The sequence below is a fragment of the Agelaius phoeniceus genome, chromosome 9 (assembly GCF_051311805.1).
Source record: "Agelaius phoeniceus isolate bAgePho1 chromosome 9, bAgePho1.hap1, whole genome shotgun sequence".
NCBI lineage: Eukaryota > Metazoa > Chordata > Aves > Passeriformes > Icteridae > Agelaius > Agelaius phoeniceus.
In genome coordinates, this window is record NC_135273.1 from 28,900,781 (window position 1) to 28,916,071 (window position 15,291).

At 42.1% G+C, this 15,291-nt stretch overlaps 1 protein-coding gene across 20 annotated transcripts in view; it reads right to left on the reverse strand.

Moving 5' to 3' along the window:
• The window catches only part of ANK3 (ankyrin 3), a 287,099-nt gene that overhangs the window by 180,690 nt on the left and 91,118 nt on the right, over positions 1-15,291 (reverse strand). For 7 of the 20 annotated variants that reach the window (XM_077183370.1, XM_077183368.1, XM_077183369.1 and 4 more), the window contains exon 1: positions 11,971-12,404. The exons of 1 other annotated variant lie outside the window; for it this stretch is intronic. In XM_077183370.1, the coding sequence (XP_077039485.1) occupies positions 11,971-12,084 (114 nt within the window). In that variant the 5' untranslated portion in view covers positions 12,085-12,404. Of the gene's footprint in view, positions 1-11,970; positions 12,406-15,291 lie in introns of those variants that run through there. 12 more of the 20 variants (XM_077183377.1, XM_077183376.1, XM_077183374.1 and 9 more) reach the window with 4 other exon arrangements.

The window sequence follows — 15,291 nt, forward strand, 5'->3', positions numbered from 1 at the left end:
GACTTGTCGAGAAAATGTGAGAAAATTTTACTGCAAATGAAAAAGAAACACACAGAAAGACATTAAGTTGAATTTCATTTTCACCCTTAAAGAATTTAAAAGAATATATTTTGGTTAGCAGACTACAATTCTAGGGAACAATTGCTATTTTGTGGGCGTACATTAATTGTTCAACACTGTACCAGAAATATCTTAAACCTGACAAGCCCCCATTAATTTGTGGTTAACTCTTTGTATGTGGACCTTGACAAAGCACTATATTCTATACCCCTGTATAAATTCATGCAACCAGGTAACAGATATTATCTTTTCAAGGACTTAATCAGATGCAACTGCTTGGATGTCACCCAAACAATTAAATTTCTCACCCTGCTATACACAGCTAGAGGGTTTTTGTCATTTTGCCCACCTCGAGGGCTGACTCCCTCCCCCAGCCAAGGCAGGGGGGTTCACAAGCACCACTGCAGTCCCCCTGCAGCCATGCAGTGAGAGCAGCAGCCCTGCAGGCAGCTCCCTGCCTGCTTACCTGCGGTACAGAGGATGCTCTCAAGGAAGAGACATGTCCCCCCTTGGCCACCCTTCCAGGCAAGGATCACCCCTGCTGCCCAGAGAGCTGCTGGCACTGTCCTGAGAGGAGCTGCAGCCCGCCCTGAACTCAGCAGGGCTGGGAGCCCAGGCCCCAGCAGAGGGTGAATTTTTGCTGACTTTGTCCTTCCTATTCTGCTTCCTTCTCTCCCAGGTCTCACCTACTGACTTGGCATTGGGAAAACATTTTGAGTTAATAAGGAGCTCTTCAGAATGAGGAGTTAATCTTCCAGCACCTAGTTACAGCCAAAATAAACTCAAACTTCTGGGTCAGCTGCCTCAGTCGTTCCTTCCCTCTCTGCCATTGCTGCTCCCATTTCAACATCAAGGCTCTTTCTAATCCCTTCACTCCTTTTTTCCCATCTTCCCTCAAACTGACTAGTTTTAAAAGTGCACCAGCCCTGTTGGCTCATTTGCATTTGGTAGTAAACAAGGAGAAAGGGGCAGCTTTGCTGCTGGGAACAAAGGGCTACAATTCTGAGCAGCTTCCCTGCGGATCTTGTTTGGTCACAGCGTCCCTTGGCTTTCCAACCCAAGGCAGATTGTGCATGTGGCCTTTCAAGCTGAATTTATTGCATATGTTCAGTGGTTCTGCTAATTGGACCTCTGACTTGACCACAATTCAGTGAGTTTAACTTCAAGGATAACAAGCACACAGGCCAACAAGAAGACACATACAACATTATAAAATACACTGTATTTGGCTGTTTTAGATAAAGCTCATGCACTTCTAAAACCAGGATTTGCATAACTTTGCTGTATATTGGGTGGGACACAGAAAAAATTCTAAAGAGCTTTGCAAAATCTTCATAAACAATATGGGTTTCTATCTGCAACTTACCTAATATGATCAGTCCTTCTAAAACAGCCTTTAATCAAAGGCTTGGTATAATTAAAAACAGTAAATTGGATATTTATACTGAATACCAGGAACCATAATTAGAACTGTTATCACGCATGCTTCCTCTCTCCACCACAAGCTTTTCAAAAAGCACACAATTCTTTAAAAAAATTTATTTCTCCTCCAGAATTGTGCTAAGACACCAGCAAAAATGTTCCTGATAGCTGTGGACACAGGCAATAGGTCACACACCAGGACAGCACTCAGCAGCTCAAAGGTCATTAAAAAACTCTAAACCCTGCACAGGGTTTTGTATTTTGTAGCCATGAACCTTATGCAAGACATACAAAATACATTCTATAACAAGAACAGAAAAACAGCCAGTGCCTGACATTTGAAAAGAGATGCTTAAAATGCACAAGAGCAAAAACATGGAGATATTTTATGGACAAAACCCCCAGCAATTAAATAAACTGTTTAAGATGAAACTGGAAGAGTCAGTGGTGAACCCCCTACTCTTTGTTTGTTGCTTGGCTGACTTGGAAGTTGGCATACTTTTCCTCTTTTATGTGGGCAGTGTGTGCTGAGTGTGCAAAACATTTATTAAGGCTTCTTTGAGCATAAACAGACAGTCTGATAGTACAAAAAAAAGGTAGAAAGATATCAGATAGGAACATCAAAAAACATACACTTTCCCATAACTGTTAAAAAGCGTTGGCTGCTCCTCAGGCTGCCCTACTTAGAAACTTTGATTGTGCACCCACTGTCATGAGACATGTTTTCCTCTCAACATCTTTTTAATCTTTTCAGGCTGGTAGAAAAACAGCAGTCTTTAGTTATCAGAATTTTGATGTTTAACAGCTTCAAAGTGGTGGTGTTTTCATATTAAATCAAGTGGCAAGAAAAACTAGGACTGCAGGTATCCAGTGCCTTCACCAATTCTCCTTGAAGATGTTTTTTCTGCTTAGATGGTAAAAATGTAATAGAGGAAACCATTGCCACCCACATCTCAGCAATATTTCACTATGCAATGCTTTAACTTTTCAGAGTTTTGTTTTGTAGAAGCCACCCTCCAGAACATACTGTCTGCTCCTGCCTGGCCAAAAAAAAAGGCCTGTTTTGAGAGAGGCCTCCTCAGCCCTTCAGGAAAACGCTGCATTGACTCAGTCACAGATTGAGCCCCTTTTCTGACCTGCTGCAGCACGAGGAGCTTGGTGCACATCTCTCTTCCCTGGGGAGATCTATCCCCTCGGGCACAGCGAGCACCCGGCGCGGCGCATCCACCTGGGCTGCAGGGTCTAGCCAGCACTCTGTCTGTGAAAAACATCTGCATTCATTCCTCCTACAGTCTGAGCATGACAACACTGGCCTCAGCACCTGGGGTGATTGCCAGATTCACACAAACCCAAAGGGAGCAGGAGAACAAGTCACTGAGAGCACTCTTTCCTCGTGGACCAATGGTACATTCAGCTGTTGGGATGGCTGCAAATGCTCACCACCCAGGCAGTGACTAATGAAAGGGAAATTATTGCCATTTCAGAGATACCCCAGTAGGGTCCAGAAAAAGTGGTAATGCAATTATGGGAGAAAGAAAAAAAAAAAAAAGGCTGTGTGGGAGAAAATAAAATTATTCAACCTATGAAGGAATTTCATCTAAAGCTCTGAATGCCTGTATTTATAAGACACTGATTCAACGCTGGAAAAGTGACTGTAGCTAACCACAGTCAGTGCCTCAGTTCCACCTCTGCCTTTTGTTAGTAAAATGCTCTATAAATTCATACTGGGGAGCAGAAGGAACACCTATCCAATGGATATTGCACAGCTCTGCTTTTCTGCAAGTTCCCAGAGAAGGCTGGGGAGCACATCCTCAAGTTCACCCATCTGGAGAGAAGACAGGGAAGGACAACAGCCCAGCTAACTGTGAAAATCTTGTTTAACTAAAGGAAGTCAATGATGGAGTTATTCTGCATCCTGACATTTACAATTCACCAGAAAATGAACCAATGTGCTGAACACAAAGTGAGTTCCATAACTGTGTCTTCTAACAACAAGAAACAGGGCAGGTAAAAGTAGCATTTATTAGAGGATACATGCAGGATAGTGTCAGGTGGTTTCTATTTATTATACAGCCTTTAAGGAAAGCTCTTTAGAATATGCAAACAAGGGTGCTCTAACTGAAAGGTTAGATATCAACAACCACACTGACTTGTGCATTGTTCTGAGCTTTGTGAACTAAGAATGTGATGCAGAAATCACTGGTGATACTTTAATTTGAAGAATTATAAAGGAAAAGAGACAAGTTTAAAAAGACCATTAAACTTTTCGCTTTAACAACTTGTTCTTTTCAAATTGTCCATTCATTAAAAACAGGATTTATAATTCCTTTTGGAAACAATGACAGCAATGGAACAGAATCACTGTAAATTACAGAATTGAAGAAACAAAATATTCATACACTACCACAGCACTTCTGAAAACACTGTTAACAACTTTGTGGGCAGCTTCTCCCTAAGGACCCAGCCTGGCCAGCAGCTCTGGCATTGGGTGAGCCAGGCTTTCCTGGAGCCACTGGAAAGGGAACACAATTCCTCTGGAATGAAACCCCTTGCAGCACCATGCCACCTCTTCCCAGGGAAAGGGGTCTCTAACACAGAAGAAGGCTCCCTGTGGGAAGCAGGGACACTCTGGGGATGCCCAGCTCAGGATGCACTGCTGCAAACACGCAGGTGGGGAGTCCCAGGCAAGGCCCTGACCCCAGCTCCCCCCAGCACACACACAAACCCATGCCACATGAGCATTAAAGGTGTTTTGCTGTGTGTAAATCCTGCACTTGCAGAGGGCAGCAGGACTGAGGAGAGCACAAGGATGCCACACAAGCAGCTGTGTACCAGAGCACCATCCCAGCTCGACAGACCACATCATCATAATGCAGAGGGGTGTTTGTGCTACACCCTGTGGCTTCTCCTCACCATTAGGGAACCCTGCAAGTCCTTGGATTTGTATCAGTTACTAGCTGCCCACAGTCCACCAGAGTTCAAGGATCTGCTTTGAGAACACAATAATGCAAGAACAGCCTCTTCAGCAGCTCCAGGAAATCCTTTCCTGGCACTCACAACTCAACTACCTGTCTCCTCCTCTCTTCCTCCAGCAGAGCCTGGGTACTTAAGAGCAGCTTAGTTCAAGAGGCAGTGGCTGGAGGGTTAAGGACAGGCCTGTAGCTCAGAGCTGATCTGACAGGATTTCACAGAAAAACCATATATACTTCACTGCTTTCAAAAATCAAACTGACATATTACACCTTTCTCTCATCTATGCATTTGCACTTACAGGGGTGTTATAAATGAGTGTGGAATACATGAATGTAATCCATAGAATCATAGAATGGCTTGGGTTGGAAATATAATAAATATCACCCAGTGCTAACCTCCCTGACGTGGGCAGGGACACTTGGGACACCTTCCACTAGACCAGGTGTCCCTTTCTTCACAAGGGAAGCAAGTGACCAGATCAAAGAGGGGTTTTTCTTTATCATTTAAATTATGAATTTAACAGGTGAAGCACCAGGCACAGCTGGGAGCCTGACAGGCTCCTGGTGGAGATGGAGTGACCAAAGACCTCAGCCTTAATGGCACTGGTGGAGATGTTGTTGAGGCAGCTCCAGCAGGCTCTGTGAGATGTCACACAGCACCCATGAATTAAATGGAGACCCTGAGTCTGGGTACTTTGCCATGATGGGGCAGTGCACTCCTGTAAAGGTACAGACCCTCATTTCCTGCTGCCACTCACTAGCAGTCAGTGTGTCATCACAGACATGGATACACCACTTGGACTAAGATGGAACTTCTTTCATAAAACCCCATTGATTCCAATTGGATTACAGTATCAGAAACATAAGTGAACCCTTCTACCTTGTACTTTCTAATTCTGAATGATTTTTCAATGAAAAAATAAAAGATGCTGAAATGACTTCTCAAACTGAGATTTAAAAATTATAAATAAACTGTGATAGCATAGCATTTGGCTGCCCAATAAGGTGAAATCCAAAACTGTGAATATAACACTGCTGAATAAACAAAATGTTGGGTAAAACACATAATTCAGGTTTTTAAAACAAAATCATATGAAGTTGTCTAAACTTTTCAGATGAAGGCAGCTATGAAATAGATCATGTCCTGTATCTTTCTGCAACTAAAAAAGCAAAACAAAGTTTTAGTTCTGGTACACAATACAAAGGCAACTGTTTGTGTAAACCTCAGTGCAATAAATCCTATCTGTGACAAACTCGTATTACTAAATTGTCAGAGCTTTCAGCTTACTGGCAAAATTATGATTTATAAAAAAATATAATACATCCCAGAGTGAATTTTCTTTTCAATTAACAAGACAATCTCTTATTTCAATCTAGTTCTCCTTTCCACATTAGTCTGGAATAAATACTAAAGAAATACCATGCTGAATTTCCCTTCCAAGGTTACCACACAGTGATCTTTCCAAAAAATAAAAGGCAAAGCTGATCTCTTCTGTGGTGGTCAGTAATTATCCACCCTGTAGAGCACTAACCAAGCAGAACTCCACAAAAATACCACACCAGGCAACAGTCAGAAGGAAAATTTTTTTTGTAAGTGTTATATGAACCCAAAAATCCACCACAGATACCAGAGTCTGATATGCAGCATGGCAAAAGCTGAAGCTGCAAGGCTGGAGAATACTCAATACCTTGAAAACAAGAGCATTCCTTTAACTTGCCCCACACACACTGAATTATCCTCTGAAGGCACCTGGAGTTTTGGCTTTAAGGTACAGGGGTATGGCCTGGGTTAGGTAACTGAAGTGAGGAACAAGATGGGGCAGCTGTGCCGCCTCTGTTGAGCTCATCACCTGCAGTCCCCCCCAGCACGTCCCAGTCCAACAGGAAGGGATCAAGGGATCATTTTACAGAGTGCTGAAAGGCCTCCAGAGGTTTCCAGCTGGACAGGAGCACAGGAGCCCATCAAGGCCTGGAGGCCCCAGGCTCTGCCCTCACAAGGCAGCTCTGTGCCAATCCCACTCCTCAGCCACAAAATCCCTGATACGACTCTTAACAGTGGCCTGCACAAACTTCTGAACAGCAGCAAATCTAGCCTTTTATTGTCTGAACTTCAGGCAAATCTCAGGCTTTGTCTAAGTAATTTTTCTATTTAATACAATTTACAGCTCACGCTTTATTTTCTCTATTTGTCTCCGCTGTCCACGAATGCTCCATCACATCAGCCTAGTTCTCAACCCACCTCCTCCCCCCAGCTCCAGTCAAACGAGGTCTGCATGAGTCTAACACTCAATTTTAGCAGGTGCTCAGTCAGTTCCACTAGTTGGCAAGTATTTTGGCTCACAGTAACAAATATTTAGTGAATGCCCAAAGGGAGTAGCATCAAAGTATGCAACATTTATCCTGAAGTCATCAATTCAGGCAAGTTACGAGTTGAAATCAGCAGAGTTTTGACTTTTGGCACATGGTTGAATATTCATACACTCATAATCATATAAGAAGTTTTTTTCTTTTTAAATCATTGTTCACTAACCATCTTTGCACTACCTTTTGCTTTCAAGAACATCCCATTTTCCCTTTCCCTCAACTCTCAATTAAAAAAAAAACAAAACACAAATCCCACCAAAAAAACAGCGCAGCCTGGGTGGAAAAGCCAGAAGGATAAAAGACTCTGTGTTAACACCAAGCAGGCAGTAGCAGCAGTATTGATTTACACTGCCTGAGAGTCCAGCTGTAAATCCAGCTGTGGAGCCACCTCCCTGTAACAGTGAGGCTGCCCATGGCTGGTCCTCCCTGCTCTTGCCCATCCCCTCCCACCACAAGCTGGAAGCATTTGGCACAACACAGGTTTTAACCCAAACTGACACTTGCACAGTGACTAATGGCCATCCCTTGTGACAGCACAACCCTGAGGCACCAGGTGGGTGAACAGGAAAAGGTAAATGTTCCAAACCCCACTAAATAAAAATGTAACAGCGCAAAATTTTTTCTGGGTTTATAAACAACGGAGTAACGCTGAGCAGTGCCCACTTCAAATGATGCTGTAGTGCTCCCCACACAGTACAATGGAATAGCTTCATTCCTTTAGGGGTCATCTTCAAAGAGGGAATTGTTTTTCCAGCTGAATAGAAACACTCTTTCACCACCAAGCTCCACGCTGGTAAGAATTCAGCATTGTTGGTAGATATCCCGTCCACCAGTGCCCCTAATCATCTATCAGAAATACCTTTCTATTTCATTTGATTTGCCTCTCTGTCAGAGCATCATGTCCAAAATCAAGGATATGACTGAAATTTTTCCCGCACTTAGAAAAGATCACTGACTTATCAATTTTTCTTTCAGACCCTTAATGCGCACAATCTTTTCCCTTACCAGAGGTCATGTTCCCAGATGTTAAAACAACATCTGCCTGGTTTGTGCTTTAACACAAATGAGTAAAAGGACAATCACTTGTACTCAACATATCTAGATTCTACAACATTCAAGTCCAACTGTTCAGAAGCCACGAAACAGATCTCTAATTGAGATTTGTTTAAAAATAATGAAATTACTTGAAAGAAAAAAGAATGGAGATTTTAACTTATTATCTGAGTTTAAAGCTTTACCTGGTAACTGGTCAACTTGTTTGCATATGAAAATTGCCATTTGCACTAAAACCTTCACATGGCTGAGATCTGTAAAACACTTGACAGCCCCAGGAGTGCTGAGGGGAAAGGAAAAAGTGGGAGTCCCCCAGTGGGATATGATGATGCCCTCCTGGGGTCCTGGTGTCCCTGGGAGGTGCTCCCAGCTCTGCAAGGCTGGGCAGCCCAAGACATCCCTCACAGGCCCTTGGAGCTGGCAGCAGAGCCCAGCCCAGAAGATGCACAAACCCCTCAAAGCAGCTGCAACACCTACAGGCTGATCATTCCTGACACAGCATTTCCACTTATTTCCATTAGGAAACTGCAAGGCAATTTTTGCAGCACACCTGAGATTTTAGTAAAACCTTCAAACACCGTGAGCCTTATGATGAAATTAGCAGGATTTGTGACATTCACATGGATTACTTTCCCTGCTGCCCACAAGTTTGCAGCAGCAGAGGCTGTGACAGCAACAGCCTTTAACATCTCAGGGACAGCAGCAGCCAGGCTTTGCATTATGATCAAATTATTCTGTGCTCCCAAAGAACACAAGAGCTCCTGAGCACTACACGTAAATGGAAATCACTTCAGTCCTACTAAATATTGTATAAAACATAAATCATTGACTGTGTGCCAAGACCTGTCCTTCTCTTCTGATATGTACCCAACAGAGAACACAAAAAACCCTTCAGGAGTTTTCACCTTTATTTTAGGAAAGGCACTGACTAAGCAACCAATTTCTGTCCAGACATTATTATAGGATAAACATTTTCTAGTTTTTACAAACAAAACTACACATGACAGAGCTGCACTGGCAAGTATCAAGCAAGCTATCCTATCAATCTCTTGTTTTTAAGAGTGGTTTTGCTTGTTCTGTGATAGCCATTAAAGGCTCAGGTCTGCCCTTGGATGTACTCAAACTATTTTCAGTGTAGGACACTGCACAACCATCCAGAGGCAGAGCTGTATGAAGCTGTAATATGAACTTGAACAGAATAAATGGGAAACCTGTACAATGCAGATCCTTCACTTGCTGGCCCTATCCCTTTCTCTTGCCCGAGTTAAGCCAGGTAAGCTCTGAACCTTTCACAACCTTCAGCAAAGGCCTGGAATGTCCTGAATGCAAGCAAACAGAAGGAGTGTAGTGGGGCCATAGGGCACAGAAGCACAGCCTCTCCACAGAGCTAAGAGGGGCAATTTGAAAATATCTCACCTTGAAATTAAATGGGATGGGACAAAACACAGGTTGTTGTTCTGTGTGTGTTTTAAAAAGGTCATTTCTCTCATCCGAGTCTCGAAGCAAGCCTTCACAGGAATGTTACTGCACTGTAAATTGCTTAACCAGTCAAAAGCAGTGAAATATTCCCCTCAGACTGCCATCCTCCAACTAAACATGAACATAAATCAGCATGACTGTTGCTAGTATCACACAGGACTAAGACACTGGCTGATCCCACCAGCCTTACTTTCTAACCATTGGTTGCCTTGGGCTCTTTACTGTATAAATTATCCAGAAACATTAGCATTCTTTGTTGTTCCAAAGTGATTGGAAGACTCTAAAGGATATTTCTGCATGCTGCTTAAGCAAAGGGTAAGCTTTGTGCAGTATCATGTGATCAACAAAAAAATCCCTGAGTACTGCCTGCTTGTGGGTGGTGCAGAGGAACAAGAAGTGACTCACTACTCATAGTGGAAAATTTGGGGGGAAAATGTTTTAAATAGCCAGGAAAGCACAAAATGGCAAACCAAATTATTGGACTTCCTACGCCCTATGTACTGGGTAGCAAAACCATGTCTTTGACATGACAATGATGCCCCAATGTATGAGAGTAAAGTGAAGCAATTGCTGGGTTTTGTTCCATTCTCCTACTAGAGAGGGCCTCTACCTGTCCTGAATCTGCAGAGTCCTAAGGAAACTCAGAAAGAAACTGGAATAAGCTACCAAATTCCAAAGTGGGGGGGGGAGAACCAAAAAAAAGCATTTGGGGGAGCAAAAGCTCTCTATTTTCTCTTATTCTTAAGATGCAGAAATAAAACACTGAGAGAAACCCATATATTTGAGATTAATAGGCAGATATTTATCCATGTGCCACTCTGGCTGCTGAGAGATTTCCTCTCTACAGCAGTGTTGTATAAACAATAAAGCATTTTTGTCCACAAAGCAATTGTCTCACCTCACTGAATAAAGAGCCTCTCACTGCCATATCCCTTCTATATTGTTCTAATTCTGAGCTGTGAGGAAGCTCCCTTACACAAAGACAGTGCATGGATCTGGTTGGGCATGCTATTGTTAAACTTGAGCACATCAAGAACAACGTGGGCTCCCTGCAGCATGAGTAAATTCAGCTGAGAGACTATTCATTTTAGCTCACAAGCCATAGGTAAATATGGGCTATGGGGACAGCTCCTACAATTAATTCCTTACTGCTGTGGTCGTTTTCAGCTGGGGGACACCCACCCTGACAGCAACACTACAAACCCGCACATAACCTAAACAGCAGCCGAGAAAAATATCACTATTTCAGGCTGCTTTCAAACAGCAGCACCTCAAAATTCACCTCAAAGACAGAAACTTATCTTCATACTGCCCTTTATCCTGGAAGATGATTCAGAAGAGCCTATACATTGACACAGAAAAAATGCCTCCAGTGTAGCTGGCTGCAGCAAATGTACTGCAGCATGTTAAGAGTCTCCTAACGTGCTGCCTGGAACAGAAGGCAGTGGGTTTCTCAGTGCTTTTCATTAGGTGTAGGACTGCCACAGCAGAGGGAAAAGAGAAAAGGGCAGGGAAATGCTGACTCTCGCCCAAGCAAAAGATGCACATATGTTAGAGGAAATCTACATGTCATTTAGGAAGCACATGCACTGCTTCTCTGAGCACATGAAGATTACCCAATCCCCCCCTCAGGGGGATTTCACAAAAGCACACAGAAATACTACACGCCCAGGTTTCTCTAAAGGCAGCTGGCTCCTTGATATGTTCTTGAAAAAATTATCATGAAATACAGCCACAGACAAGAAATTGTGGCAGGGCCTTATTTCTATGGAGCAGAGTACAAGGTGTCATTTATAAGGACACAGCCTCAGAGCTGCCAAAGTAGCTGGCCTCTTTATCTGTCATTATGCCACAAACCATAACTATTTTGCTTTATACCTTAGAGAGAAACAGTAAGCCTGGAATCACACAGAGGCTCCTGACCTGAACAATGAGCAATGCAGTGCCTACTGAATTTTTCAGATCCTAGTTTGCTGAAGGGTTTTCTGCAGCTAAGACAAATCTACAGCAGTGAAAAACCAGGCTCTGTAATCTCAGCCACGTATTTTCCTAACAAAAGAAAGTTGCTAGTAACAGACAGTTATAGCTCAATTCTGTTAAACAGCTCACCGTTAAGAAAAAACCAGAAACACAGAAACACCTTATTTCTGTAACATTATCCCAAAAATGGATGTTTCAGAAGCCAAACATGTGACACAGTCCCAACACAAAGAAAAAAAAAATCTGCCTCTACACACAAGCCTTTTAAGTAACCTGCATGTAAGACTAAACTATTATGCTATGCTTTGCTATTAAACCTACAAGAGAGCTCAGCATTAAACCCCACATGATGGTTACAAACTATTTTCAACTCACAGACAGTTTGCATATCACAGTAACATAAGTGGGAAACGAATGCACACCTTCTGCATCATCACTGCAATCAACTAATATCCAATTAAACATTCAATTGCTTTGCAAACCCCACAGCCGTGGTTACAAATGATATTTTACAATGTTAACAAATTACTCCCACAGCTACCAAGTTACAGGCAAGAACAAGCTTTTAATACTTCAATTGCAAGGTAAGAAAATTAAAACAAAAGAACCCCTGTTCAGAATTTGGCACAGATCTAGATACCTTTTTCTTCCGATCCCGGGATCTTTTCCTGTGTTTTCTTTTTTTCTCAGTTTCTTCCTCAGCATTTATTTCTAAATCCCTGTTTTTCTTTAACTGTGATGCTGCGTGAGCCATAATGCATTAAAAATCCTTTACAACAATGCTCCCTTGTAAAAGGTGATTTCCTCGGGCACCTTTAGCCAGCCCTTACAGCAAATGTTCCAGTGATTGGAAGGAGATCTGTGACCAGAGCCAGGAACACATTCAGGATTCAGAGATCTCGCAGGAGCTTGCAGTCACTACAAAAACACATAGTTGCAGATTTCTTCCTATACCTTCCTGCACCTGAGCCTTTGTAAAGCAGTGCAGCCATCGTAATGCATTTAACGTAATGAAAAAGACAGCTGGGACAGAGAAAGCTGTATTATGGCTGTATCCCCTGCCACCAGCTGGAAGTGTCTAAGTGACTCCACTGAAGGGGGAATGCTGAAAAGGAGCGCTTTCTATTAAAAAAAATTCCAGAACAATAACATATGCTGCACTGTTTTTTCTTCACTGATCTTCAAGCACATTTTTAAAACCTACTAGAAAAATGCAGTGTTGGCGCTGTACGTCTCTCAGCTAGTTTTGTATAGTAAGCCATTTAACCTATAATGAAATGGAGCAGCTCCTACTTTAGGTTAACTGCTGATGGTGACAAAAAAAATAAAATAAAAATTTCTTTTTACCACGGAGACTCTGACTGCATTATGTAGAAAACAATGCATGCATTGCCATATCTTAACAGTGTGTCCTTTATACCAATTTTTCAATTCCAATACATTTTGTGACAGAGGATTACAGAAAGCCCTGTTGTATTTTTTCCTTTTTTTTTTTTTTTAACATACTTATTACAACACATCATACAGAGAGAAAGATGCAATCACACTGGTGTGTGAAACAGGCATTTAATTCATGGGAGATTTTCTGGCACTGTTCATTTACGTGGTCAGAAAGGGAAATCGGCATTATTGCCATGTAGTTGGAAATGTACTTTTAGGCTTTTATGTCAAGGCTTGCTTCAATCATCTTACTATTTTTGCCACCTGAGTCCTCAATGACTGCAGCTTTTGAATATTCATTAGGGGAGGTAAAATAGCAGCAGTATTAAGGCCTGCAGGAGGATCTTTTACTAGGATGAACACAGAGCAAGCATCTAGTAAATAAGGAACCATATTTTTTCTGCACAAATATGAACAATCAGCAGCTTGCCTCAAGACTGCTGTTTTTAACCTTTCCCAGTATTCCTAGCAGCATGCTTCACTGTAATGAAGATCAGCATTTTAAGGCAGTCTGATTTCTTTCAGATAAAACCCAAAAGTCTCTCCAAGCAAAACCAGTGTATTAGACAGTGTACTAGCATTTCTTTCCAGAAAAAAAAAAGAAACTTGAATCTGTTGTAAAAATTAAGTTAAATTTAAATTTGAAGTGCAATTAGCCAAATCAGGCTGAATCTTCTCAGGGCAGCATAAAATCCAGAGATGTCTCACACATTTGCAAATATTCTTCCCCTAAACATGAAAGACATTTTTTGAATTCTGGTTGCTGAGGCCCAGCAAGCAACATGCTTTAGTTTTCACATAACATGGCTAAAAGAAAAATAATCTTTTAAGTCTCCAAAACAGAAACTACTTTGAACACATCCTATGCTGTCCACAGGGCAGCACACAGTGCACTGTTTGTCTCCTGTTCACAAGGTAACAAGCCAGGTTTAAAAAGTTGTTTATTTTGGAGTGATTTTTAAGAAATGCTCAAGGATGGAGGCCACAGTTGTGGGACCGTAGGGATTTTTCTTGCTGGGGCAGTAAAACCAGGGTTTCTGTGTGCATGCAAACCCCCTGTACCCATAGACCACCGTGTGACTGTCCACACTGCCCCTCCAGGACTGAAAGGCTTCTGAAGCCTCACAGAACACTGCCTTTGGAAAGCTGTGCAAAGAGGAATGCTGCACTTGGGCAATGCCTAGATTTGAACCAGAAGCAGTCAACTCCCACTTCTCTATGTTCTATAGAGACCTGAATAAACACATTTCTGAAGATGCCAAGAGTACACCCCAGGGATGCCCTGAGCAAGCTTTGAACTGCAGGGCACTACTGCAGGCTTTCAAAGGCCAGGCTCAGGCAGGCACCTGGATTTTGGCCCAGCTATTCAAGGGAACCCAGGGCAGCCATGAGGAAACTCTGCTCTAGCACTACCAGAGCCCTACCAGAGAGAGGAGCTGGACAGGCTGCTGATTCACGGGGGCTGAAGAAGGTACCTCAACAACAACAGTGATCTCGAGTTTTGGTGGGAAATGGAAGATTGCATTGTGCATATTAAAAAAAATTTAAAAGGCAAAGAAATGGCACCCAAAGCTTTACTTTCTAGCCTACAAGCTGCCTGCATGACCTTGGCAGTTACCCTCTTGGAAGTTCAGATCTTTGTAAAATAAAGTTGAAATTAGTTCCCCTGTCTGACAGAAGGCAGTTATTAGCACAGAAATGCTTAGAAAATACAGCAGAACCAGAACTGAAAGTGGATTCAACAAAATTCAATAGAGCTGGATCCCTCTTATTCCCAGCATATTTCCATCTGGATTTGAAAGACTCATGAGTCTTTGCCTTAGGAAACCAACTTTATTTGAGCCACAGCTGAAGTGAATGCTGCTGTCATTCACCGCTTGCTGGCTAATCCTGTGATGTCCTATAAGCCTTTTAACCATACAAGCCTATAATTTATGCCTAAATAACCTCATTAAATGAAAATACAAATAATGCATTATCAAGTGTTAGGTGTTTGAAATACTTGAAGCATACTTTTAAAAATGCTGGCACAGGGAATAACATCTGCATATCCAGCTTAAACACCCAAGTGCCACCCTATGCACAGGTTGTATTCTATGCAGGTAGAAAGCAGCCCAAGCTTTTATTAATGAGGAAAAATGCTAAGAAATGAGGATAATAAGTGAACTCACCCAATCCCTTGAGATATGCATAAATTGGAGGATTTTATCTGTCAGCCAAGACTGCTTCATCCCAAGGATCTTTTCAGCTAATTAATCAATTGGACATAACATGCAGATGTTTTTATTATGTGGATTACAATCCCTGCTTGAACTACAGAGTCCAAACTCCTCCAGAATTAGATTTCAGAAAGAGAAAAATGCCTTTTCAAGCTATGGTTTTGAGAAATTATCTTTTAGCTATGATTAAAAAAAAAAAATCAACGTAAGAAAAGAAAGATCCCTTACAGCTTGTAGGCTGGGATAGTCTCCAAAAGAAAAGAGGTTACAAATAAAGTGTGAGTAAAAGATTCAGACTCCTG